This window comes from Lagenorhynchus albirostris, chromosome 3, assembly GCF_949774975.1.
Source record: "Lagenorhynchus albirostris chromosome 3, mLagAlb1.1, whole genome shotgun sequence".
In the NCBI taxonomy this organism is placed as follows: domain Eukaryota; kingdom Metazoa; phylum Chordata; class Mammalia; order Artiodactyla; family Delphinidae; genus Lagenorhynchus; species Lagenorhynchus albirostris.
In genome coordinates this window covers 26,434,836-26,462,091 of record NC_083097.1, presented here as the reverse complement: position 1 = coordinate 26,462,091, position 27,256 = coordinate 26,434,836, and the positions used below count along the sequence as shown (strand labels likewise).

General features: G+C 42.0%; 2 protein-coding genes across 2 annotated transcripts in view; one reads left to right on the top strand and one right to left on the bottom strand.

Annotated features, from left to right (window-relative positions):
- Nucleotides 1-12,331: 12,331 nt before the first annotated feature.
- Nucleotides 12,332-14,807, bottom strand: LOC132517998 (uncharacterized). Its single transcript, XM_060146011.1, has 2 exons — nucleotides 14,188-14,807; nucleotides 12,332-13,135 (listed from the first exon to the last, which is right to left on the bottom strand). The coding sequence occupies exon 1, from the start codon at nucleotides 14,763-14,765 to the stop codon at nucleotides 14,244-14,246; it is 522 nt and encodes a 173-aa protein (XP_060001994.1). The 5' UTR covers nucleotides 14,766-14,807; the 3' UTR covers nucleotides 12,332-13,135; nucleotides 14,188-14,243.
- Nucleotides 14,808-14,859: 52 nt separating this feature from the next.
- The window catches only part of GOLPH3 (golgi phosphoprotein 3), a 52,994-nt gene continuing 40,597 nt past the window's right edge, over nucleotides 14,860-27,256 (top strand). Inside the window, exon 1 of the mRNA XM_060146924.1 lies at nucleotides 14,860-15,368. Coding sequence (XP_060002907.1) covers nucleotides 15,144-15,368 — 225 coding nt within the window. The 5' untranslated portion in view covers nucleotides 14,860-15,143. The remainder of the gene's footprint in view (nucleotides 15,369-27,256) is intronic.

Below are 27,256 nucleotides of genomic sequence, written 5' to 3'. Positions count from 1 at the left end.
TCATCTTATACAGACAGGATGGTAAGAACAATCATGGTCAGAAAGAAGAAGATTACTTAGTGTGGCAGGCAGCACCTAAAACGGTTCCCAGTGGTCACATCCTTGTGAATCTTTTCTCCCTGAGTATGGGCTGGACCTAGTGACTCCCTTCTAACAAATAGGGTATGGCAAAAGTGATTAGGTTACAAAAGACTGTGACTTGCTCCCTCTCTCTCTCTCTCTCTCTCTCTCTCTCTCTCTCTGTCTCTCATGTTAGGAGCCCTTGGTTCAGGGAGGCAAGCTGCCATTTTGTGAGCTGTCCTGTAGAGAGGTCCACATGGCAAGAAACTGATGTCTCTGGCTAATGGTTATTGAGGACCTGAGGTCGGCCAACGACCGGGGGTAAGCCTGGAGACAGACCCTCCCACCCCCGGTTGAACATTAAGGTGATGGCAGCCCTACAGAAAACCTTGACTGCAGTCTTGCAAGAAAGCCTGAGCCAGAGGACCCAGCTAAGCCATGCCCAGATTCCTGAGCTTCAGGAACTGTGAGATAAAACTGTTTTGTCATTTAAAGCTACTATTTGGCGGGAATTCCCTGGCTGTCCAGTGGTTAGGACTCCGTGCTTCCACTGCAGCGGGCACGGGTTCGATCCGTGGTTGGGGAACTAAGATCCCACATGCCGCGCGACGTGGCCAAAAAAAGAAAAAAAAAAATCGGGACCCTGAAGAATTCAGGGTACACACACTTACATACCCTCCCCAACCTCTCTTTTTTTTTTTTTTTTTTTTTTTTGCGATACGCAGGCCTCCCACTGCCATGGCCTCTCCCTTTGCGGAGCACAGACTCGGGACGCGCAGGCTCAGCGGCCATGGCTCACGGGCCCAGCCGCTCCGAGGCATGTGGGATCTTCCCGGACCGGGGCACGAACCTGCGTCCCCTGCTTCGGCAGGCGGACTCCCAACCACTGCGCCACCAGGGAAGCCCCCAACCTCTCTTGACTAAAGATCCTCTGGCTGCGAAGGAGAGTCAGCGGAGAACGGGGGTGGGGTGGAGCGGCCTGCGCCGTAGCCCTATCATGAGTCCCCTGAGTGTGAGCAGAGGAAGGTGAGGACGCCACTCCGCCACTACCCACAACATTGATTTGGGGAATCTGAAAATAGAGGAGTCCTATGTCTCATCCCCATCTGTAACTTAGGGAAGAGACACGTTTCATAGAACTCCCCCCACGCCCCACCCAGGGGGTGGAAGAGTAGACGGTTGGGTGGGCCAGGTGGAACGAGAGGCCTGAGGAACAACAAAAGGATAATTTGGGCCACGGAGCAACTAAGCCCTGTGCGCCACAACTACCGAGCCTGCGTTCTAGAGCCCGTGAGCCACAACCACTGAGCCCGTGTGCTGCAACTACTGAAGCCCACGCACCTAGAGCCCGTGCTCCGCAACAAGAGAAGCCACGGCAACGAGAAGCACGTGCTCACTACAACTAGAGAAAGCCTGTGCACAGCAACGAAGACCCAACACAGCCAAAAATAAATAATAAAAAATAAATAAATTTATTGAAAAGAAAAGGATAATTTCGGAGCATTGTAGGCATGTCCCTCAGCTCTTGCTTAATGGAAGAGCATGGTAATAGGTCTCAGAAATGGAAGATGATGGCTCTGGCTGGAGAGCTGAATAATGAGTGTCCTGAGAGGTCAGTTTGCCGTGGGTCAGGCGTGGCCCATGGACGTGGACATGTACATAGTCACAGTAAAGTGGAACTTCCTGATTATAAACAATGGAAGATAGAAGGGACCCCATTAGACACTGTCCAGGAGAAGTTGGGCCCACGAGGGCTAAGGGATCTGTGGGACCACAGTGAAGTTTGGAGATACAAGGTGACTTTGGAAACGATGCTTTCTTTGTTGGTGCATTATTAAAAGAATTCAAATGGGGATTTGCTGCATTTGTGATAGCTGTAGGGGCTGAATATTCTCTAAAAAGAAGATAGGGAACATGACCGAAGATAATACCTTGGAAGTAAGTATCTTAGTGGCTTCTCAACTGTCTCATAAAAATAAGATTTCTTCTCTGTAAAAAAACAAAAAAAGAAAGAAATGGAAGATGGTGGGACTTCCTTGTTTACGGTACATCAACTGTTACTCTCATTTCTTCCTCCCCCAGATGAAATGCTAAGCACCGTGGTGAGATCACAGCAGCCAGTCTACATGCTACCACTTCATCTCCTTTGTTCCAGCCATTCGGTCCCTTCAGCCAGCAAACAGATGTCCTCAATCACAACTTTCTAAATCTTAATTCCAAACAAAGCTCCTCTTCTTGAGATTTGAATTTTAGTTCAAATTGCAATGGCCTTTTTAGGTTTATTTTTCTATTATAAACAAACTCCTATATTTTTGAAGTTTGACAATTTCAAAGATGCCTGTCGATAAACAAGCAAACAAATAGACCACCGTTAAAAAGGAAACTTTTCTCATGAGGAACAAGGAGGAGATGTCTGTGGCAACTGGCATGGGATTGTCATAGCCCTCAGGAGTTACGGTTGAGGAAGGAAACACATCTTAGAATAGTAGGTGTATCTTTGACATATCTGTAAGCTATGCTGTGGTTTTACTAACATGATAGGTGAAACACACTTCAATTATATAAGGCCCCCAAACAAAGATTTATTTATATTTAGCTTTGCCTTTGAAACCACCCACTGGTCTGGCCTTTGTAAAAGGCAAACCGAACCTATTCGTTTTCCACTTCCCCTCCTCAACCCTTATTGAGACAAATAAATAAAAATCCAGATGCAAAGGCTGGATGTAGCTATGATTTAGACTTGGCCAAATGACCCTTGGAAGAGACATTAAGATTTTAAGGTCATGAGGCATCAGTTAGTACCGTGAGGCAAATGTACTAAGAGTAGGCTAATGGTGTAAAGGAGCTAATGACGCTTCCAAGGCTGCAGCCCAGGATGGGCATCTACAGGGGGAGCAGATGGCTCATTTTAGCTGAAACTTTCTTCATTTATGTTATAAGCCTGCCTTTTTTATTTTTATTTTTCTATTTTTTATTTTTTTGCGGTACGCGGGCCTCTCACTGCTGGGGCCTCTCCCGTTGCGGAGCACAGGCTCCGGACGCGCAGGCTCAGTGGCCATGGCTCACGGGCCCAGCCGCTCCAAGGCATGTGGGATCTTCCCGGACTGGGGCACGAACCCGTGTCCCCTGCATCGGCAGGCGGACTCTCAACCACTGCGCCAGCAGGGAAGCCCAGCCTGCTTTTTTTAAATTTTAAAAGCATGTATTTATAATCAAGTATTAACTTCGCCCAAGGAACTAAAAATAGTAGGGGAACCAAGAAAGTAAACATATGTCAAGGCCATCTTTATTAAGCAACTCTTTGGGAGACCAAAATTGCTTTCCAATGGCTCATCTCAAATTCTATGTCTTATTTAACCTCAGCTTCTGCAGCTTAATTTTCCTGCCACTGGAGTCTTCTGTTTCCTTAGTGAGTAGCCATGCTAGAGTTCCTTGGGAGCAGTCACTCAAGAAACTGTCCTCAAAAGCAGAGGAAAAAAGGATGTCAGAGACCATGTGAATGTTATGTCAACGGGAGAAATAAATGGAGACATCAGCTGCTTTATTCATCAGCTCGCACTCAACCTGAGACCCAGAATCGATCTTACAGAAACACTCAGCATGCAGATGTTTGTACAAAGGGGTTTTTTGCAGCACTGTTGGAAGAGTGAACATTTAAGAATACGTTAGATGCCCATCATTACAGAACTGATTAAATTGTTTACCCATACCGTGAAATACTTTGCAGCCATTAGAAAGAATGAGATAGAGGTAAATGCACTGATAGGGGGAGATTCCCAAGATATATTATTATGTGGAAAAAGCAACTTGCAGAACAGCACATACAGCATAACCTGTTTACATTAAAAATCTGTATAATGTACGTCCATGTATTAATGTATTACACGTAAATGCGTAGAATAGGGACAGAAGGATGGATGCCAAACCACAGTCCTGGCTAATTTGGGGGAGGGATGTGAAAATGGGTGTGCGGATGAAAGTTGGCTTTTATATTTTGCTCTCTGGAATTGATGCTTGTTTGAAAATTTTAGCATAAGAATATGTTCATGATACTTGCGCAATTTTTAAAACATAGTTTGTTGCATGTAATCTCCTAAAAACAAGAAGTAATGAATTCATTGAACCCCTTCGGCATCTGACCTCATCCCACCCACACCCGCCTTCAAGAGCTAAAAAACAAGAGAGATGATTCCTGTGACAGCCCCTCAGACTCAGCTCAGGTCACTTAACTGGCTTGAGTTTTTCTTGTCCTGCCCTCACAGTTGGAGGGGTCTCTCCCCATCTTTTGAGAGCACATCAACTTTCTTCTCTTCCCGACTGCTGCATGAAATTGCTTGTCTTTCTCAGCCAGACTGCTCCTGGCCCTGGTGTCCACTGATGACTTAACTCTTCCTGTTTAAGATCTCCAGCCTGTAAAATGGGTGTACGGTCAGCTTTCACTAAAATACTTATTTGGGTGAGGGAAGCTGACGGAGGGTTCACTGGCAGTTAACAATTCCTCTTGATTACTGGCTTGGTTGGTTTATCTCAGAAAGAGGGAAGTCCTTTGTATCTAAATATATACCAGACTCAACTCTAGAGCAGTTTGAGCCTGGGAAACTCTTCTTCCTCTGTGTTTCAGTTACCTACTTCTCAAGAATGGATGGCTCGTCTCTGCTCCACATGGCATCAGCTGGGACAGCTTAACTGGAGGGCAGGATTCACTTTCAAGATGCCTCACTCACATGGTGGCAAACTGTGCTGTTAACTGGGAGCTTGGCCAGGGGTGTGGGCCAGGGGCCTCTGTTCCTTTCTAGGTGGGCCTCTAAACAGAATGTTTGGATTTCCTCACAGTATGGTGGCTGAGTCCAAGAACTATCATCCTAAGAGAACAAAGCAGGTGTACATATTTATAATCTACCCTCAAAAGTTACATAAGTTCACTTCCCCCATCCCCTATTGGTTGAGGCAGTCTCAAGTTCTACTCAGGTGCAAGAGGAGGAGATACGAACTCCGTCTCTTGACTGGGGGCAAATGTAGGCCATCTATTGACCACACCTTGGTTTTGAGAGGTGGCAGAGACAGAGCTGATGACTGGATCTGAAGTAAAATATAATAGCAGTTAAACAATGCAACGACAGAGAAACTGATCTTCTCAGATCTTCCCCAATCAGATCTGTAGTTTGGTTGATAAGAAAATTTCCAATTACCACAAATGCAAATGCAAAAAGAATAATAATTAAAAACAAAATCAAAACCTACTTAATCAGGCAACTTTTCCAAAAAAACACCCAATTTCGATGTCAAAGGTAGGATTATTTATTACTTTTTAAATTTTGACTTATCTAAACCTCCCTTTCATAAGGGAAGGAAATAGAGTTAATTAATCGCACTATCTTTTTTATTAATTAAGTGGGTCAAGGTAAAAGTTTACCAGGATTTTGAGTTAAAGAAGATGTAGTCATTATTAAGATTATTAGGAACATTGCTACATCACCTATTAAGATAATTTCTTGCATTCTCATCTCATTTTGGTGAGAAGAAATAATCCAGTTGGTGTAATCATTTCTATTTTGAGTAGCTTAAATTTTGGTAAAATTAGTGTTTTGTATCTAAACCCTGTTGCTGATTCACATGGTAAATATACTCTATTGAGAAGAGCTTCTTCAGTTGATCTGGAATACTTTCTGAATTTTGTTCGTGAATTGATGGGGAGGGGCTTTGGTTGGGAGAGGGTAATGGAGTAAGAACAAATATGAAGGAGAACTGTGGTGGTAAACCTCAGGAGGGCATGTAAAAGCTGCCATGTACGTGGTGCTGAAGAGGTATTATGAGCTTCTAGAAAAGGGGCTATATAAATAATTCCACAATTTTATCTTTTAAAGGCGGATAGGAGATGGGAGGAGAGTATTCTCACACGGATATACTTTGGAAAAGCTCGTCTGCCCTTTGGCAGGTAAAGCAGCAGGAGAAGGGGTAGCATGACAGAGGGAGAGAGTGAGCTCCCCTTCAGGCGGTGGCAGAGCTGAAAGCAACTTAGGAAACTCCAAGTCACCTAGGGATGATGGCCATGGGTGGTGGGCAGAAAGTCACTCGTTACTGACACAGAGCACTTACAGAAATGCAGCTAAATGAAGTCCAGTGGCAGTTGAACAGGGAGATGTTTGGATTGGCACTGGGGCAGAGTAAGCAGAGGTGGCTGTAAGTGAAGAAATGGATTAGATTTGTGTGTGGAGAAGAAACAAGAAGAATCAACACCTCCCACAAGGGAGTTTTCGATTTTTATGGAATCAAATTTATCAATGTTTTCTCTCAAGATTCTGGATTTTAGGTGATGGTAAGAAAGGCTTCTCCCTTCCAGTGTTACAAAAGAATTCACCTACATAGTGTTCTTCTGGAATTTCTATGGTTTATTTACTAAATGCTTGGAAGTATTTATCAAAATAAAAGTTGACACAGAAAGACAAATATCGGACTTCCCTGGTGGCACAGTGGATAAAGAATCTGCCTGCCAATGTAGGGGACATGGGTTCGATCCCTGGTCTGGAAGATTACACATGCTGCAGAGCAACTAAGCCTGTGCGTCACAACTACTGAACCCATGTGCCACAACTAAGACCCGGTGCAACCAAATTAATTAATTAAAAAAAGAGACACATATCATATGATGTTGCTTATACGTGGAATCTAAAAAAAGGGTAAAAATGAACTTATTTACAAAACAGAAGTAGAGTCACAAATGTAGAAAACAAACTTATGGTCACCAGGGGATAAGGGGCAAGGAATAAACTGGGAGATTGGGATTGACATAGACACACTACTATATATAAAATAGATAACTAATAAGAACCTGCTGTATAGCACAGGGAACTCTACTCAATACTCTGTAATGGCCTATATGGGAAAAGAATCTAAAAAAAAAAAAAAAAGAGTGGATACATGTATATGTATAATTGATTCACTTTGCTGTACACCTGAAACTAACACAACATTGTAAGTTAACTCTGTTCCAATTAAAAGAATTTTTTTAAAAGCTGAAAGAAAAAAGAAAACAGCTAGAAATATTTAAGATGAACATTTATTAAGAATAAACCTAGGGCTTCCCTGGTGGCGCAGTGGTTGAGAGTCCGCCTGCTGATGCAGGGGACACGGGTTCATGCCCCGGTCCGGGAGGATCCCACATGCCGCGGAGCGGCTGGGTGCGTGAGCCATGGCCGCTGAGCCTGCGCGTCCGGAGCCTGTGCTCCGCAACGGGAGAGGCCACAACAGTGAGAGGCCCATGTACCACAAAAAAAAAAAAAAAAAAAAAGAATAAACCTAGCAACATTTAAGACTAACATGTGAAGCTATCTGGAGATAGTAGCTTATTTAAGCAAAGATCAATTAACTGCTTTAACAATAATAAACATTAAATGCCACTGGATCTTTAACTAGGTAAGAAATGCTCTGTGTATGGGGATAGATACTTTGTAATAGCTATCAGGTAAATCCTAAAAGGCTCTCAGGTTTGAACTTTGCACAAGTCTGGAAAGGAAAAGAGGTGGAGTCTATTTCCCCACCTGTTGCATCTGGGCTTGCCTTTGATCAGCACAATGTGGCAGAAGTGATATTGTACAATGACTGAGGTTTGTAGCTTCTCTTCCTCCTGGAACTCAGACACCATGTGAAGAGGGCCGGGCCAGCCTGCTGGAGACCTAAAGCCAGCACCAATTTCTACGTATGTGAGTGAGGCTGTGTTAAAGCAACCAGCCCACGTCAAGCTGTAGCTTGACTCCAGCCATACGTGAAACCCCATGGGAGAGCAGCAGAACAGCCCAGCTGAGGCCAGCCCAAATTGCTGACCCTCAGAAAAATGAGCAAACAGTTGCTGTTTTAAGCCACTATTTGGGGGACATGGTTTGTTAAATAGCAATAAATAACTCATACAAATGCTTTTCTAAGGAGTTATGGATAAAGAAAAAAGATAATGTAAAATACTGAAAGATAGGTTAGCTTTTGTTTATTAATTTGTTCATTCCCATACTCCATCTCCGTGTAGAAGGGATTCAAGTCAGCTGTGCTGGGCCGACCCTAAGGTGATCTGCAGTGATCACCTGTATTCTGGTGTTCATACATTTATATAATCCTGTTCTCTTGAGTGTGGGCTGAAACTGATGACTGTTTCTAATCAGTGCAATATGGCAACAGTGAAGGGATGTCGCTCCCATGACAATGTTACATTCTATAAAACTCCATTATGCTGACAGATTCACACTAGGGATTCTCCTTTTTGGCTCGATGAAGAAGCAGCCATGTTGAAGAAGCCCATTCAGCAAGAAACCGCATGCAGCCTCTAGGAGCCGAGGGTGGCCTTCAGCCAACAGCCAACAAGAAACGGAAGCCCTCAGTTCTACAACCTCCAGGAAACGAATTCTGCCAATAACCTGAGCAAACTTGGAAGCCTGTTCTTTCCCAGTCGAGTCTCCAGATGAGAATGCAGCTCAGCTGACATCTTGATTGCATCCTTGTGAGTCCCAGAGCAGAGAATCCAGCTAAGCTGTGCCTGATGCCTGCCTCACAGAAATTGTAAGATAATAAATATCACCTGTTTGTTCTATAGCACAGAAAGCTAATATAGCCACTCAGGAAGCTTCAGCATTCAGTCCTTTGACGGGAAAGCAACCTTTGTTCCTAGAAGGAAAATTCGTGGCTTGTGAAAAGAGGGAGACATTCTACAGATGAAGAAGCTTAGGGGCTTCCCAGGTGCGCAGTGGTTGAGAGTCCGCCTGCTGATACAGGGGACGCGGGTTCGTGCCCGGGTCCAGGAGGATCCCACGTGCCGCGGAGCGGCTGGACCCGTGAGCCATGGCCGCTGGGCCTGCGCGTCTGGAGCCTGTGCTCCGTAACGGGAGAGGCCACAACAGTGAGAGGCCCGCGTACCGCAAAAAAAAGAAGCTCAGTTCTTTCTCATCACACCGTGATTTATTTAAAATCTTGGACAAGAGGGCATTTATTTTCATGGTTGACTCAGGGAACCAAGAATAATTTATTCAGAGAAGGTGGGGCAGAGAACAAATTAAATTTGTATACATGTGTAAGGGGCTGTTTTCTAGATAACAGTGAGTAAGCTATTCAATTTCCACTGAGCTGAGAAAACGAGAGGGGTGTTTAGTGCACCCAGAGGATAGAGGATTATACCTAAACCTCAAGTAAATTCCAAGAAGATTGCTTTGGCCTAAAACGTCCAGTCACAGTAGAGATCTTTACTAATAAGCCTTATCTCCGTGTCAACAGCTTTTCATATCTGGCCTCATATAGACTAATAGTTAAGGATTTAACTTAGAAGTTTAGAAGACTTCCTGATGGTAACGGTGGAAAGATACTAAACTACCTGGTATAATAAAACCATGAAATCTTGCCTTTCTAGATTTCCAGGGAAAATGAGTAGGCTGTTGGAAAAATTTCAGGATTGTGAGTTGTTTAATCTCTTGAATGTTCCTTAAACTATGTAATTCTAGAATTTGTGTGACAGACTGTTATATAAACAAACAGCTAAAATTGTTTTTATAGCCTATCTAGTCTGTGTATTTCTTTGATGTTTATGTTATTTATTTTCTCACTATAATCTTCAATGAAGGTGAACAACAATGCTTTGTTTTACATTTGTTTAAAATTTTAAATCCTCCAAATTTATTGGTTAAAAAAATATGAGTTTATGTTTTATTATGCCAAAAGTATGTTCGTTTTTCATCACCAACGAGTGAACCTTGTTCAAAACATTTTAACTTAAAAACGAAAAGTACCTATTACAAAAAGCATATTTTAAAAAATCCAAATTTTTTGCTCAATAATATATAGTATCTTGGAAAATGCTTCTAGCCAGACCTAATTCAAAGATCCCTAATTTTTGTTAATAACAGATTCATTGGAATATAATCTACATACCACACAATTTACCCTTTTAAAGTGTATAATTCAGTGTTTTAGTATCTTCACAGAATTGTGCAGCCAGCATCACAACTAGTTTTAGAACATTCTCATCACCCCAAAAAGAAACTTTGGACAAACTTAACAGTCATTCCCCATGCCCTCCAACCTTGCCAGCCCTGGGCAATCACTAATCCGCTCTCTGCTTCTATAGGTTTGCTTATTCTAGACATTTCATATAAAGAGAACCGCGCAGTGTGTGATCTTTTGTGACTGGCTTCTCCAGTTAGCATAATGTCTTCAAAGTCTATACATGCTGCATTGCAGTATGTGTCGGTACTCCATTCCTTTTCGTTGCCTAACATTTCATGATGTAGATATACCACATTTTATTTATCCATTCATCAGTTGATGTGTAGTTGGGTTGTTTCCACTTTTTCATTATTATGAATAATGGTGCTATGAATATTCATGTACAGGTTTTTGTGTAAAATATATTTTCCATTTTTCTTGGGCATATAAGTAGACATGGAATTGCTGAGTCATATGGTAACTCTATGTTAAAACCTATGCCAAATGGTTTTCTAAAGTGGTGCATTATATTACCTTCTAACAAGTATCATGAGGGTTCCAGTTTCTCCACATCACAATACTTGTTAATATCTGTCTTTTTTATTATAGCCATTCTAGTGGGTGTGAAGTGGTATCTCATTGTGGCTTTGATTTGCTCTTCCCTAATGATATTGAGCTTCTTTTCATTGGCTTATTGGCTATTCTTGTATCTTCTTTGGTAAAAAGTCTATTTATATACTTTGCCTATTTTATTTTCTTTCTTTATTTTTGGCTGCATTGGGTCTCTGTTGCTGCACGCGGGCTTTCTCTAGTTGCGTCAAGTAGGGGCTAGTCTTTGTTGCGGTGTGCGGGCTTCTCCTTGCAGTGGCCTCTCTTGTTGCAGAGCACAGGCTCTAGGCAAGCGCAGGCTCAATAGTTGTGGTGCATAAGCTTAGTTGCTCCGCGGCATGTGGGATCTTCCTGGACCAGGGATCAAACCCATGACCCCTGCATTGGCAGGCGATTCTTTTTTTTTTTTTTTTTTGTGGTACGTGGGCCTCTCACTGTTGTGGCCCCTCCCATTGCAGAGCACAGGCTCTGGATGCGCAGGCTCCGCGGCCATGGCTCATGGGCCCAGCCGCTCCGCGGCATGTGGGATCTTCCCGGACCGGGGCACAAATCCATGTCCCCTGCATCAGCAGGCAGACTCTCAACCACTGCACCACCAGGGAAGCCCTGGCAGGCGATTCTTAACCACTGCACCACCAGGGAAGTCCCACTTTGCCTATTTTAAATTGGATTACTTCTTATTATTGAGTTGTAAGCATTCTTTATATATTCTAGGTATAAGTCCTTATCAGATATATGATTTATAATTTTTTTTCCCCATTACATGGGTTGGCTGTTCATTTTCTTGATGGTGTCTTTTTTTTTTTTAACATCTTTATTGGGGTATAATTGCTTTACAATTGATGGTGTCTTTTGAAGCACATTTTCTTAGTGGTGTTCTTTTAACAACGTTCAATTTATCTCTTTTGTTTTATCATTTGGGTTTTTGGTTATATCTAAGAAACCATTGCCCAATCCAAGATCATGAAGATTTATGCCAATTTTCATCTAAATATTTTATATTTTTAGCTATACACTTAGATCTTTGATCCATTTTGAGTTAATTTTTGTATATGGTATAAGGTAGGGGTTCAACTTAATTTCTTTTTGTATATGGATAGACAGTTGTTTCGTACCATTTGTTTGTTTATTTATTTTGGCTGCATTGCATCTTAGTTGCAGCAAGTGGGATCTTCATTGTGGCATGTAGGATCTTTAGCTGCAGCATGCAGGATCTTTTAGTTGCAGCATGCAGACTCTTAGTTGTGACACGCACGCGGGTTCTAGTTGCCCGACCAGAGATCGAACCCCGGCCCCTGCATTGGGAACGTGGAGTCTTACCCACTGGACCACCAGGGAAGTCCCTGCACCATTTGTTTTGAAAAGACTATTCTTTCCCCATCGAATTGTTTTGGCATCCTTGTTGAAAATCAATTGACCACAAATGTGAGAGTGTATTTCTAGTAACTCTGTGTGTATGTGTGGTCTTTTTTTAAAATTTTTGTTTTATATTAGAATATAGTTGATTTACAATGTTGTGTGTATGTGTGGTCTTAAAGTCTATATTGTCTGGTATTAGTATAGTCACTCTAGCTTGATTATGGTTGCTGTTTGCATGGTATATATTGTACCACCCTTTATTTTTTTCAACCTACTTGCATCAATGACATAACAAATTACTACAAGTTCAGTGGCTTAAAACAATACACATTTATTATTTCAGAGTTTCCATTGGTCAGGAGTTTGGCATAGCTTAACCGGATTCTTTGCTCAGAGTCTCACAAGGTTGTGATCAAAGTGTTGGCTGGGCTACATTCTCATCTGGAGATTAGGGTCTTCTTCCAAGCTCATTCATGTTGTTGGAATAATTCAGTTGCTGTAGTTCTAAGACTGAGACCATCAACTCTTAGAGGTTACTGTTCTCCATAGGCAGTTCACAACACAGCTGTCTTCCTCAAGAGAGAATGTCTTGAGAGCAATCAAGAGAATGTCTCAGCTGACTCAAGTCTCTCTAATTAGGGAAGGGATGGATCCACTTTCGAGGGAAAGTGATTATGCCACCTGGTTACGCAGGCCCACCCAGGATAAGCTCTCTTTGATTAACTCAAAGTGAATTTATTAAGGACCTTAATTACATCTGCAACATTCCCTCCCTTTTGCCATATTCTAGTGGTTACAAGTAAGTCACAAAGTCTGTTCACACTCAAGGAGAGGGGATTACACAAAAGTGTAGATACTAGGGCAGCAAGAATTATGAGGGCTGTATTAGAATTATGCCCATGACAGATGGGGACATGGGGAGGAGCACAAATTCTCTGTGTATGTTCAGTGGTAGAGGTTCAGACTCTTTCATGAGGTTGCAGTTAAGATGTTAACTAAAGGTTTGATTGGGGCTGCGATCCACTTCCAAGATGGCTGACTCACATGGCTGTTGGGCAGGAGGCCTCAGTTCCTCCCCAACTAGACCTCTTCATAAGGCTGCTTGAATGTCTTCATGATATGGCAGCTGGCTTCCCTCAGAGTGAACGATCTAAGAGAGAGCAAAGGAGAACAAGGAAGAAGCTGCAAAGACTTTTATGTCCTAGTCTAAGAAGTCACACACAGTCCTGCCTGCCACATTCAATTCATTTGAAGAGAGTCACTAAGTCTGGCCCACACTCAAGGGGAGGGGAATTAGGCTTCACCTAATTTGTTGACATATTTTAAAATCACCAGGGGGAGAGGAGAACAACTGGGTGAACAGGGTCAGGGCTAGAAGGAAGATTTTCACTATAGCTATCTTTATACTCTTTAAACTTTTGTATTTGACTATATTAATCAAATAATTGTATTTCTTTTAAAAAGAAACATTTTAAGCTATTTGGGAAAGAACTGGGAGAGAAATAAAAGAAAAAAAATGAGTTGAACAGGATGTTAATGAGAGAAATTGGTTGAAGTGAAATTGACCTTTGCCCAAAAAGATAGGAAACAGGGAGGGTCTACTTTGTGCTCACCCTGCCCCCTTCTACCCACCCCAGGAGATTTCCTTCTCACTTTCCCGGGCACGGGGTGATGGTGATGGTGCACGGCCAGTATGCGTTCTGGATAATGGGTTTGTGGAAGAGGAAGAACTCTGTAAGCCAAAAATGTTCTATGCGATGGTTTCACCGTGGGCGTTTATCGCTTCTTATAGCTTAAGTCCTGTTACATTCCTCCTATCTAAATCATTCTGTAACCACAGCCTGTGATCACTATTGACTTTAAATAATATCGGATGGCATACAATGCCATTTCTGGATAATGTTTTACTTATAAGCTCCACTCTTCTGGCCCTACAACCCCCCCTCTCAGGTTGGACATCTATTCTTTAACATAACTTGCTCAAACTGTCAAGCACGCCAAGAGGATTTACCCGAGTAATTAAACTGAAAGAGATTTAATGTGTACAAAGACTTGGCAGGAAACCCAACAGGTTTATTGTCTCTATAAAAAGTTCGTTAAGGTCGACTGTACCGACGTGTGCAGTACTAACTGTACTCACCGTGCCCTGGTCGGGAAGGAGGAACAAAGTTTTACAAACAAAACTATTCAATTTGTTCTAACCTCTCTTTTCACACCGTAATACACGCAGAAAAACTAAAAGTCCGCTTTCAGGCCATTTAAACGCAGTTACTCCTTCTGAAGGGTCTGGGAATGTGGGCAGAGCGCGCGCCCTCTCCCCGCCCCATCAGCGGTGAGCAAAGTCCTTCCAGTGACTCGTGGGGACCCCGGATTCCAAGCCGGGTCTCTGCAGCCCCGGGCGAGGCCAACTCCGAGGACGGTGGTGTCTGGGGTGCTAAGGGGACAGCTTCAGACGGAGCAGGGTTCACCCTCGCGAGGCCACGCCTGTCCGGATTCGCTGGGGCCTTGCCAGACTCTGGCTCCAGCCCCGGTTCTTTGGGGGACACAGGGGAAGGCGAGCGGAGGAAGGACACGTCACGGGAGGGGGGCGGCGGGGCGGGCCGGGCGGCGAAGGAACCCCAAGAAAAGGGCGAGCGCCGGGGGAGACCCGGGGGGCGGAGAGAGGGTCGTTGACATCGAGTCCCGGCCCCCGGGTCCCTGCCCGCCGCTTCCGGCGTTCTCCCGGCCCGCCCCGCCGCGGCCTTGCCACATCCTCCAGTGACGTCAGCCGGCGCCGCCATATTGGAAAGGCGCCGCCGCCGCCGCCGCCGCCGCCGCCGCCGCCGCCGCCGCCGCCGCCGCCGCCGCCGCCGCCGCCGCCGCCGCCGCCGCCGCCGCCGCCGCTTCCTCCTCCTCCACCGCCTCCGCCTCGGAGCTCCGGCAGCCCCTGGTCTGCGACCGCAGGAAGGAAGGAGCCCCTCGCCCGCCCCGACGACCGGCCCGCCTGCTTCGCCCCGGCCCGTCTCCCCATGACTGCACCCGGCCCCGCTACCGACGGACGTCGCCCCAGCACCCGGGTTTAACACGGAAGCGCGGGTCGGGGGCCGCGAAGGGAGGAAGAGGGAGACCCGGCAAGTCCCGCGTCCCTCTCGGCCCGGCGCGGCGCCTCGGCCGGAGCCATGACCTCGCTGACCCAGCGCAGCTCGGGGCTGGTGCAGCGGCGCACCGAGGCCTCCCGCAACGCCGCCGACAAGGAGCGGGCGGCTGGCGGCGGCGGCGGCAACGGCGAGGACGACGCGCAGAGCCGTCGCGACGAGCAGGACGAAGACGACAAGGGCGACTCAAAGGAAACGCGGCTGACTCTGATGGAGGAGGTGCTCCTTCTGGGCCTCAAGGACCGAGAGGTGCGGGTGCAGCGGTCAGGGCGGGGGCGGCCGGTGCGGGGCCCCGGCACCAGGCGGGAGCCGGGCCACCGGCTCCGCGCGCGTCTGCCCTCCCAGCTCCCGAGCTCCGCGCCCGGGAGCGCCCAGCTGGTCCCGTGCGTCCAGATCCTCCCCGCCCTCATTGCTTGGATTTCCCTTCTTTCACAGTCACTCCTTTCATTTTGACTCCCCGGCGGTCTGTTGCTTCCTCGCTTTTTTCCGCGTGTTTAACCCGGGTAGACCCCAGGGTACAATTCCCACCTGGAGACTTGCAGGTTAGAGTGCACCTGAACTCATAGGTTCTGCAGGTTTTAGGACCTGGGAGATCAGTGGACCTAGGTCCACTCATCTGCTTTCTGGGTGATTTAAAAAAAAAAAAAAACAAGGTGTACTGTTTGGAATTTTGAAAACATTTCGGTGAAATGGTAATGGAGGCAAAAGTTGTTTTACTGATAAAAGTCCAACAAAAATCTCATGAAACCTGGAAATGGACTTCCTAGGTAAATTTGTTTTGCGTGAGAGATTATTTTTAGTATCGCGTTTACATTTTACCAGTTTACTATTCTTTAAAAAAGTCTTGCAGTCTCAAGGAGGGGCATTTTCGTGGGCGCGCTTGAAATGCTAGGTTTGTGATTTGATGAAAGGCCTCAGTGTTTCCATAGATACTTGTGTTCTGACTCTGAAACGATTGTTTTCACCCCAATACCTTGTGAGATTGTTCACACACAGAGAAGTTGAGAAAAATGCTGCAGTGGACACCTATACACTCACCTCCTAGGTTCTATAATTAACATTTTGCTATATTTGCTTTATCACGGGTCTGTCTCCAAAAATGATTATTTTTAGAGACCTGCCAGAGGGTCAGACAGATGAATGGATATTGTATAAATTGTATATGGTGAGGGGTCCCAGAAGCTTGTTTTATCTCCCTATGGAAACTACAGACGGCACATTTTGAGAGTCAGATACAAAAATATCTAAGCTTTTTTTTTTAAATAAACTTTTCCCAGTTCACAGAGGTGGGCAAAAAAAAAAAATAAGTCTTATTAAAACAACTTAGTCTTATTCACCAAAACTTATAAGATATAGGTGAGTTTTATATGGATTGTTTGTGGACTCCTGATATTTAGTAATCTAATGAATTAAAATTTACCTTGATGGACATGTCTAGAGTATTTGCATTTTCTGGGGTTCCAGTTTGCTCAGGTTTTTCTGATGATCTCTTAAAAAAAGTTGATGTCCCTCTGGCTATGAAAGGGGCCCCAGTATCTGTGTTTTAATTACTGAGTTATGATGAAAGCAGACTGTATGTGAAATTCCTTTTTGTTCTTTGGAAAAGCAAACTAGTTGTATAGTGTCCTAGAAATGTGATTTTTAGAAAGTATTCTAAAAAAAAAAAAGCTTCTTTTAGGCTTCACCATTTAGAATCTTGGTAATAAACGTTTTTCTTTAAGTCTCTTTCTTTTTCCTTTGGGACAAAAGTAACATTATAAAAAATACCAAAAAAAAAAAAAAAGCAAAGTGAAGAAAAGTCATCCATATTTCTGAGTGAACATTTTGGTTTATAGTTTTTGAGACTTTTCTTTGTTGGATACATTCTGTGTGTAAAACTAAAACGCTAAAACCAAAACTAGCTTTTGGACTTCTGAGTTACTCTAAATGAGAAATTATGGTGAGAAGGTACCTTTTTGTTTTTTTAAGTATGTGTTACTCTAAATGTTTAAGCTGAAACATATTAACATGCTGTTTTTCTGTGATTGGTTTTCATGAAGATAATCTAAAGAATTTATTTGTTGAAGCTTAATGATACTTAACGAAACCTAGAAAATTTAAAGTTCTTTGGTGGTACGTAATTGAAACCATCTGTTGTGTTTGTGTCAGGAGTCACTATACTTTGCCATGTCATGGCCAAGGTCCAGACAACTAGCTAATTCTGAGCATTTCAACAACCACATAGGAAAACTTTTTTCCCTTTGCAGGCAGGTGCATGGAGTTGAAGTGGCAGTGGGTGGGGTTGGGACTTTGCATTGCTTTAGACTTAGGTTTTAGGGATTAACCTGTATATTTTCCCCTGTCCTCACGTCTTTACATAATAACTAGCCCTGGCAACTCATCCATTCATTTTTCTCTTTAGGAGATTCCTTCCACCCGCCTGTCGCCTGTCCCTATGTCTTCAACTTGTATCACTCTTTTTAGGGGACAGGAATTACTCTCTTACATAGGTTCTAGGCATTTACGCTTTTAACTTACTAAGTTTATTATTTATATAAAATTTATTTAATTTATTTCTGGCTGTGTTGGGTCTTTGTTGCTGGCGCGGGCTTTCTCTAGCAGCGGCGAGCGGCTCCTCTTCGTCGCAGTGCGTGGGCTTCTCATTGTGGTTGCTTGTCTTGTTGTGGAGCACGGGCTCTAGGCGCGCGGGCTTCAGTAGTTGTGGCACATGGGCTCAGTAGTTGTGGCTCTCGGGCTCTAGAGAGCAGGCTCAGTAGTTGTGGCGCATGGGCTTAGTTGCTCCATGGCATGTGGGGTCTTCCTGGACCAGGGCTCGAACCTGTGTCCCCTGCATTGGGAGGTGGATTCTTAACCACTGCACCACCAGGGAAGTCCCCTTACTAAGTTTAATATTAACAAATTCTAAACTTTACCTGTAATATATACAGCTTAATAAATTCACTGCTTTAACTTTTTATTATTTTAACTTAGTGTCCATCTTTGTTATATTTCTGGGTACTTTTAAGATATTTAAAAGCTAAATTCAAAGGTTAGGTTTGTCATTAATGATGGACACATTTTATATATATGTGAGCTAACCTTACTTGAAATCAGAACAAGAAGAATTTTAAAGAAATTGTGAGAGGTGAAATTAGTTTGACTTTTCAAAAATGCTGAGACTTACGGTTTGTTAAAAATGGTTTTTGTTGAATAATAAACCCACAGAAAAGTGCACGAGTGTGAAGAATTTTTGCAAATTGAACACACCTGTTGAACCAGCACCTAGATGAAGAAACAACATGACCAGCTCTCCAGAAGCCCTGCTTGATTTCCTTTTCCAGTCACTGCCTGGTCCTCAAGGGTTACCACTGGCTTGACTTTAGAATTCAGCATAGAATAATTTTGCCTATTTTTGTACTTTTATTTGTGCCTTTTGTAAAGCAAAGTTTGTGAGCTTCATCCTTATTGTGTGAGGTTGTCATTTGTTCTTTCTCATTGTATTATCAGCTTACTTTTAACACATTTACAATCTATAATATTAAAATTATTTTAACTCATATCCTGAATCTAGTATTCTCTCCCTCACCCCTTTGCTGAACAGAAGGCTCAGCTTGCCCGCCAGTAAGCAGATGGTCTGGCTTCAGATTACCTATTAGGGATGACTCTGAAGTTATTGTGAGTTTCATTTCAGATTTTTTACCGGTGATTTTCCTTTCTGTCTTTAATTGAAACACCAATGCCTGGGCCCCTTTGGGGATTCCGATGCTCAGTCTGGGCAGAGGACATAGGTATTGAAGTAAATTGTCAGAGGCCACAGCAAGGATGGCAGATGGGTTTAAATTTGAATTCAACTTCCAAATAATTAGCAAGATTTCTGCTGTCTCCCCTGTAGTTGAGAGGAAGGGACTGCAAACAAGCTAGGTATTTTTTTCCTCCCAACTATTTGATTTTTCCATAGGTGCCTCCAGTAGTTAGTGTTTTCAGAATGCCTCATTGAGAATTATGTGAAATAACTGGTGTCATATACTTTTAAATATCTTCATTCATGACAAATCTTAGTGCATTAAAGTTGGATTTGATTACTTTAAACGGCCAGGTATAATTTAGAGTGTGCATGTGGAATAGCAGAGTGGAAAGAGGCAGTATAGTATAGTCCTGGTCTGCGGTGTATCCTTTGTTTTCCATGTTACTTGATCTCTGAGCCTCAAAGCTCTCTAAAATGGAGAGAGACGTAGACCTCTCCTATGGTTCTGATTGGACTGCTGCGGACATTTATTGTTTTACTCTCCACCTTGTCCTTTCTAGGTTTTGTCTTGTTTTTAGGGTGTTCCCATTGGATGTATTTCCAGGATGCACTGTTGAAGCATTTACACTTTCTCTTTTGTGGTGCAGTCAGACCTAGACTTGCCCAACCAGACATTTTCTCCTGGGGCTTTGGATCTTGAGAACAGAACAGCAGGCTTGTGGGGGGTGTTTGGAGACCTATCAGAGGAGTGTCAGTGTAGGTCAGAGTGTTCTCTGACTTGGGTCCCTTAGCTTCTTTCTCGCTAGCCCTTTGGTGCTTGTCTTTCCCATCCCGATTTTCCAGGCACCTTTCAATTTTGTAAGCTTTAGGAACCTTCCAGTAAAGTCCCTTTTTAAAGAAAGCCAGAGTCAATTGTTAATGTTTTTAATGCTTGCAGATAAGAACCTTAATGTGATAATTTAACTCTTATCTTGAAAAATAAGTAAGTGCTTGAGCTGGATAATACACACTTAGGGTAAAATAGTTAAGTTTAACTAAAATGATGGAACTGACCTTTGTGTGGCTTTTAAATTGGCTCCAACGATTGATACCAGAGTGTTCCATTTTTGGAGTAAGTTTCCCAAGGTTGCTACTTTGAAATACAATACTTATCAAGATGGCTAACTTTTTTTTTTTTTTTAATTCTCCTTTCTATACATGCAGTAATACACACCATCTCTGGATATCAAATCTGTTAATGAGAAATTCATTTAACAAATATTCAGTATTTAAAGGTGTGCTAAGATTTCAGTAATTTAAAGTATAATAAAGACTTCAGAGTTTTGGAATTTTGTTATTCCTTTAATACAAATAATATGCTATTCATATTTTTGAAAGATTTGAGTTTTCATGTATTTTTTTCAGGTGTATTTAAGAGTAAGTACACACATAAGAGATATACAGGATCTCAAAAATTAGTTTTTGGAGGTCATTGAACCACTTGATTGTATCTTTTAAACAAGATTTTATGTTAGTGAGGTTACTTTTCAGTGCTTCAGCGTCCTTTCACAGTGTGGCCCAAACATTCACTGATTCATTTTATAAGTCATACTAATATTTGATATTTATTAATTTTAAACCATCTGAGCATTCCTGTATGGATCATTTGAGATTATCTTGTAGAATTGTACTTTGAAATTATTTTGATCAAATATTTGGGGTGTTTTTCTGATGTTTAAAGAGATTACCTCTTACAGTAAGTGTCAGCTTACGTGTAAATCTCAAAAGACCCTAAATGCATTATGCTTGTCCAGTTATGTCGTGTTAAACCTTTGGCCCAAGCAAACTTTCCCTACTGTGTATCAGCATAATTTTTCTGCTATTAGAGTAAATTGTATCATTCAGAGTTGCTGTAGTCTTTGTTCAGGGGATTTTATTTTCATGCTAGTTTCCTTTTGAAGCAGCACAAAGAGACTGCTGGTCCCCATGTTTCTTCCACATAATAAGTGTAGTGACAAGTAACAAAAGTGGGAGCCTGGCTTCATTTTTGAATTGATGTTAGTGGCTTTAGGTTTCCCTGATCAAAACTTGAAAGACTGCAACATGTTTCAAAAGTATTGTAGAGTGTTATAATGTAATTTAGTAAATCTTGGGGTTTTAATTTAGGTATTACAGGTAAATATATAAAATAGGCTGTTATTTTATTCATATTATCTCACCTTATTAGTTGTTTGGTTAACATCTGATCTGCAAGAATACAAATAATATTAAAGTACATTACATTGCCAGAAAGAATGCTTCTTGTAAATATATTTTTAAGCTGAAAGAGTTAAATTTTAAAGGAAAAAAAGACCCTTTTTTTAAACTTAATAAATTGTGTATAGTTTACATATTCCTTTAATAAGGGAAGGTCTTAAATTGGAGTCAAAGGATGGAGTTTAAAAGTCTGTAAAACGTTCTGCAGTTGTGTGTGTTGTATGTGTATATTTTTCTGGAGAAAGAGAACATAGCCTTCATCAGATACTCAAAGCATTTAGTGAACCAGAAGGTTAAAAATTATCTAATAGAAACTGTTCCTTTGTTTTAGTTTAAGTTTTTTGTTTTGGCTGTGTTTTGTCTTTTTTTTTCCTCTTGAAAATTGACTACAGAAAATTTCAGGTTTCAGGGTTGTGGTGGGTTGGATTTTCAGTTCTGTGAGATTTGAGATAGGAAGCCAGCATTTCTGTAGCCTGGTCATTCTACCACATGTAGAATTCTAATACCTTCCATGCATTAATCAAATATTTATTGAGCCAAGTCCTTGATGAGGTGCCAACACTAGGAAGAAGTTCTCTATCTTCAAGCCCATCTCATTTTGTTCTGTGGGTCAAAACTCTTACAGTAAACTAAAAAACTAAATTGTGTTGCTGTCGTAGAATTTTCCCATGGTGAATATCTCAGCTTGGCATATAGCTGCCATTCAGAAAATATTTACTGAGTAAATCATGTATTTTCATTTAGGGTAGCGTCATACCCAAGGGAGGGAAAATTGGTTCTGGGGGTGGTGGTGAAAAATTCTTACTTCTTCTATGTGTAAAGCATAGATACATGTATAGTGTGCCATGTTACTAAAATTTTATGGGGGAGGGTGTGGTTATAGAAAAAAGTCTGAAAAAGCTTCTTTAGGGAGCAGTAATGGAAAAAAAAGTTGAGAAATAGTGAAATAAATTAATATTGAAAATACTAAGTTTGTGCTGAGTTGAGGATTAGAAATCTTTTTCTCCAATAGGACTTTTTTTTTTTTTTTTTTTTGCGGTACGTGGGCCTCTCACCATTATGAGCGGCCATGGCTCATGGGCCCAGCCGCTCCATGGCATGTGGGATCCTCCTGGACCGGGGCATGAACCCGTGTCCCCTGCATCGGCAGGCGGACTCTCAACCACTGCGCCACCAGAGAAGCCCTCCAATAGGACTTTTTATTGTACTAGAATTTGACTTGTAGCTCAGTAGTAGGAGGAACAGTTTTAGTATACTGAGCTGCAGGGAGTTGTGAGTTAAATTTTAAGAACAAAGTTATTCTTGTTGGTTAATAATGTGTAGGTAAACTCTTTGTTCCCTACTCTCTACCCTCTGCCCTGTGGAGGGACTGGAAATAAAGGATTGCATATAAATTGCTAGTGGTTATTTTTACTCTGGTTTCATTTTCTAGTTCCAGTTTCTCAAATGCAACTGTTAAAACAGTTTTATACTATGTTAACAAAATAAGCTCAGAAATAGGATTTTAAGAATTTAGCTTAAATTTCAGTCACTGAATTGAGCTTGTCATTTAATTTTTGTATCTATGCCCTGTTGTATAAAATGGAAACAGATTTAGTTCAGTCCAACTTCTTTTGTTTTAAATAAATTTATTTATTTATTTATGGCTGCATTGGGTCTTTGTTGCTACACGCAGGCTTTCTCTAGCTACGGCGAGCAGGGGCCACTCTTTGTTTCGGTGCACGGGCTCTAGGCACGTGGGCTTCAGTAGTTGTGGCACTCAGGCTCAGTAGTTGTGGCTCACAGGCTTTAGAGCGCAGGCTCAGTAGTTGTGGCGTGCAGGCTTAATTGCTCTGCGGCGTGTGTGGTCTTTCTGGACCAGAGCTCGAACTCATGTCCCCTGCATTGGCAGGCGGATTCTCAACCACTGTGCCACCAGGGAAGCCCTAGTTCAGTCTAACTATTGAACACCTATGTGCCAGTGTCTTTGCTGGTGGTGAGGTTGCAAAGAAAAACTTCTCACCCTCAGGAGCATCCAGTCTATATAAAAGACAGATTTGCAAATGATTCCAATAAAATAAGTTATTGACTTTAATGGAAGTACACGTTAAGTGCAATAGGGACATAAGGGGGTGCCTTGGATCAGGAATTAGAAGATTGCCATGTTTTTGATTTCCAGCCTTGCCTTTGAGTAGTTAGAATAATTAGTTAGGATAAATGCTTTAAATTCTTAGACCCTCAGTTACCCGCTGGGCACAATGGGCCTACATTTGTGGGCTGTCCCATAACCTCTGAATTGTAGGGATCCAGTGAATTGGCATATGTGCAAGTGCTTTAAAAACTGCAAGGTGTTGAACAAATGCAAATAGGTAATTGCTTAGCCCAGAGAAGAATTAAGATTTATAGTGATCTTGACAAGTATTTAATATTTCCACTGTTTTTATTATTTCTTAACCCTCTTGTGCTTTGCTGGGCTTAGTGAACGTTCTGTTCAGATGCAATTAGTTATCTGTGCTCACTTATCTTTGTGTTTGTCCTGAACCTACAACCCGTTTTTTTTTTTTTTTTTTGGTAATCCTTGGCATGCTGTACTGGGAAATCTGGAAACCTGAAGTACCACTTCTTATTCTTAGGCCAAGTCCAGAGTCTTCCTTGAACAATTCTTATAAGATACTGCTGACTCTCCAGAGACATCAGAAGCCTCCAAACCTCCAAAATGATAAATGATTCTAATGACAAGTAAATAAAATAACACATGTAAAGTGCCTAGTATAGTTGGTGCACAGAAGTATTAGGTTTCATCATATCTTGGCTCTAAGTTGAAAAGCTTAAAAGGTCCTTGACCTCTTCTAACCCCTCTGGTCACCAGTTCTTCCCACCTTTCGTTGTTCCCACCTCCCGTTTTTGATGCCCCTTCTCCTATTTTTTAGGGGGAAGGGTCCTTCCTGCCTAAGTTCAAGGCCAGTATCTCTTGAAGGTCTTAGGGCTGGGTCGCCTCGAGAAGGCATTGGCCCACAACTCTTTCTTTTTAAATTTATCTTTATTGAAACATTTTCCCCATTTCCTCCATATCTTTTAATTTACTTTTCATTTCTCCTTCACTGTAGGTCCTTTGGCTACCAAAGTGCCTTCCCTGAGGAGGTTGAGAGTGGGGAAAGACGTGGGAATAACAATTTCTAAAATTGCCCCAAATTATAAAATTGTACTTTGTGCAAGGTTTTGTTAAATGGGACTAGGAATGAAATAAAGTAACAAGAAAAGTCCTGGTCTTCACAAGTATATAGTCTAGTAGTGGGGAGATAAGGCACTTGAGAATTAAAGTAACAGTGTAAAGTAGTACTGTCCTAAGTGCCAGTTGGGTAGTAGAAGACAGTACATTTTTGGTTCAGAGGAAGTAGTGAATTAGGCTGAGGCTGTCCCGGAAAGTGTCAGAAGCCATGGGGAGTTGGGCCGGACATTGCACTATTTACAGAAGAAGGGGCATTTCAGTTTAGGAGAGTAGGGGGAGCTAGGGCTTGGGACAGAACCTCCTGGGGAATTCTATTCACAAAGTACTTTGAAGCTGACTGGAAATAGGTTTTGGGATTAGCTTCCATTTGATTGTCACAAATAGTGTTTTAAGATGGCGTCTATGAAATTCTAAATTAAAGTTAAAAAATTGTTTTAACATACGTTTTAGTGATTTTCAAAAATATTTGGTATGTTTAGAAATTGTTTTTAAGTTTTGAACTTATAGTATTTTGTCCATCCATCCATCTGTCTCTCACTTGTCCTCAAATAGTTGAGGATCGTTTATGCTCTGGGCAGTGTCCCTAGTGCTGGGCTAGAAACATTATTAAAGTGGTTCCCTCGTACAGTCTCCATCGTCTTAACTGACTGATAGGTCTAAAAGAATAAAAGGAAAGGGTTTTTTTCAACTTTTTTTATTGTGGTAAAATATACATAACGTTTACTGTTTCCGCCATTTTAAAGTGTACAACTCAGTGGTGTTAAGGACCTTCACGTTGCTGTGAATGTTGCAACCATCATCACGATTCCTTTCCAAACTGCAACTCTTAACCATTAGCTGACTGCTCCTTTCCCCCTCCCCCTAGCCTCTGGTAACTCTCATTCCATTCTGCTTTCTCTCTCTGAATTTGACTCTTCTAGATACTTCGTTAAGTAGAATTGTGTATCTGACCTTTTGTGTCTGACTATTTTATTTAGCATAAGTGTTTTCAGGGTTCATTCAGGTTGTAGCATGTATCAGAATTTCATTCTTTTTTAAGGCTGAATAATATTCCATTATATGTATATACCACAGTTTGTTTATCCATTCAACTATCATGGACATTTTGGTTGTTTCTGCTTTTAAGCTATTGTGAATAAGGCTGCTTTTGGAACATTGTTGTTTGAGTTGTTTGAGTCCCTGCTTCAATTCTTTTGGAGATATACCTAGAAGTGGGATTGCTGGATCACATGGTAATTCTGTGTTTAATTTTCTTGAGGAACTACCATACTGTTTTCCACAGTAGCTGCACCATTTTACATTCCCAGCAGCAATGCACAAGGATTGCAATTTCTCCACATCCTGGCTGTCACTAGCTACTTTCTGGTTTTTTGGTTTTTTTTTTTAAATTTATTAAATTTATTTATTTTTGGCTGCATTGGGTCTTCGTTGCTGCACACGGGCTTTCTCTAGTTGTGGTGAGCGTGGGCTACTCTTCATTGCGGTACGCGTGCTTCTCATTGCGGTGGCTTCTTGTTGCGGAGCACAGGCTCTAGGTGCATGGGCTTTAGTAGTTGTGGCACATGGGCTCAGTAGTTGTGGCTCCTGGGCTTAGTAGTTGTGGCACACGGGCTTAGTTGCTCTGCAGCATGTGGGATCTTCCTGGACCAGGGATCGAACCCGTGTCTCCTGCATTGGTAGGTGGACTCTTAACCACTGCACCACCAGGGAAGTCCCTTTTGCCCATTTTTAAATCAGTTTTTGTTGTTGAGTTTTAGAAGTTCTTTATATATTGAGATATTAATCTCTTATCAGGTACAGGCATACCTTGTCTTGTTTTATTGCACTTTGTTAAGTGCTTCACAGATATTGCATTTTTTTTTAAATTGATAGTTTGTGGCAACCCTGCATTGTCAGATGATTTATAGTGTAAACATAACTTTTATATGCACAGAAAATTTGTGTGACTTGCTTTATTGTGATATTTGCTTTATTTAAGTGATCTGGAACTGAACCCACAATATCTCTGAGGTATGCCGGTATGTGATTTGCAAATATTTTCTCCCAGTCAGTGGGTTGCCTTTTCGCTCTGTTGATAGTGTCCTTTAATGATGAAGTGTACTTTATTTATTTTTTGCCTGTACTTTTGGTGTCATATTCAATAATTCATTTCCAAATTCAGTGTCATAAAGCTTTTCTGTTGTTTTCTATAAGTTTTATAGTTTTAATTCTTAATTTGAGGTCTTTGATCGATTATGAGTTAGTTTTTGTGTAGGATATAAGGTAAGGGTCCAAATTCATTCTTTTACATGTGGATATCCAGTTTTCTCAGCACCATTTGCTGAGAAGACTGTTCTTTCTCTGTTGAATGGTCTTGGCCTCCTTGTCAAAATCATATGATCATACATGTGAGGGTTTATTTCTGGGCTCTCTAATCTATTCCATTGGCCTAATGTCTGTCTTTAGGCCAGTACAACATTGTTTTGATTACTGTGGCTTTGTAATAAGTTTATTTTTATTAAAAATAAAAAAATTTTTAATAAAAATTTTAATTAAAAAATTTTTTTTAATTAAAAAAATTAAAAATAAAAAATATTTTTATTTTTTTAATAAATTTTATTTTTGGCTGCATTGGGTCTTCGTTGCTGCGTGCGGGCTTTCTCTAGTTGCGGTGAGCGGGGGCTACTCTTCATTGTGGTGCGCGGGCTTCTCATTGCAGTGGCTTCTCTTGTTGTAGAGCGGGGGCTCTAGGTGCGTGGGCTTCAGTAGTTGTGGCTCATGGGCTCTAGAGCGCCGGCTCAGTAGTTGTGGTGCACAGGTTCACTTGTTCTGTGGCATGTGGGATCTTCCTGGACCAGGGCTCGAACCTGTGTCCCCTGCACTGGCAGGCAGATTCTTAACCAGTGCGACACCAGGGAAGTCCCTGTAATAAGTTTTGAAATCAGAAAGTGTGAGTCCTCTAACTTTGTTCAAGCTGTAAATTTTTGAAAA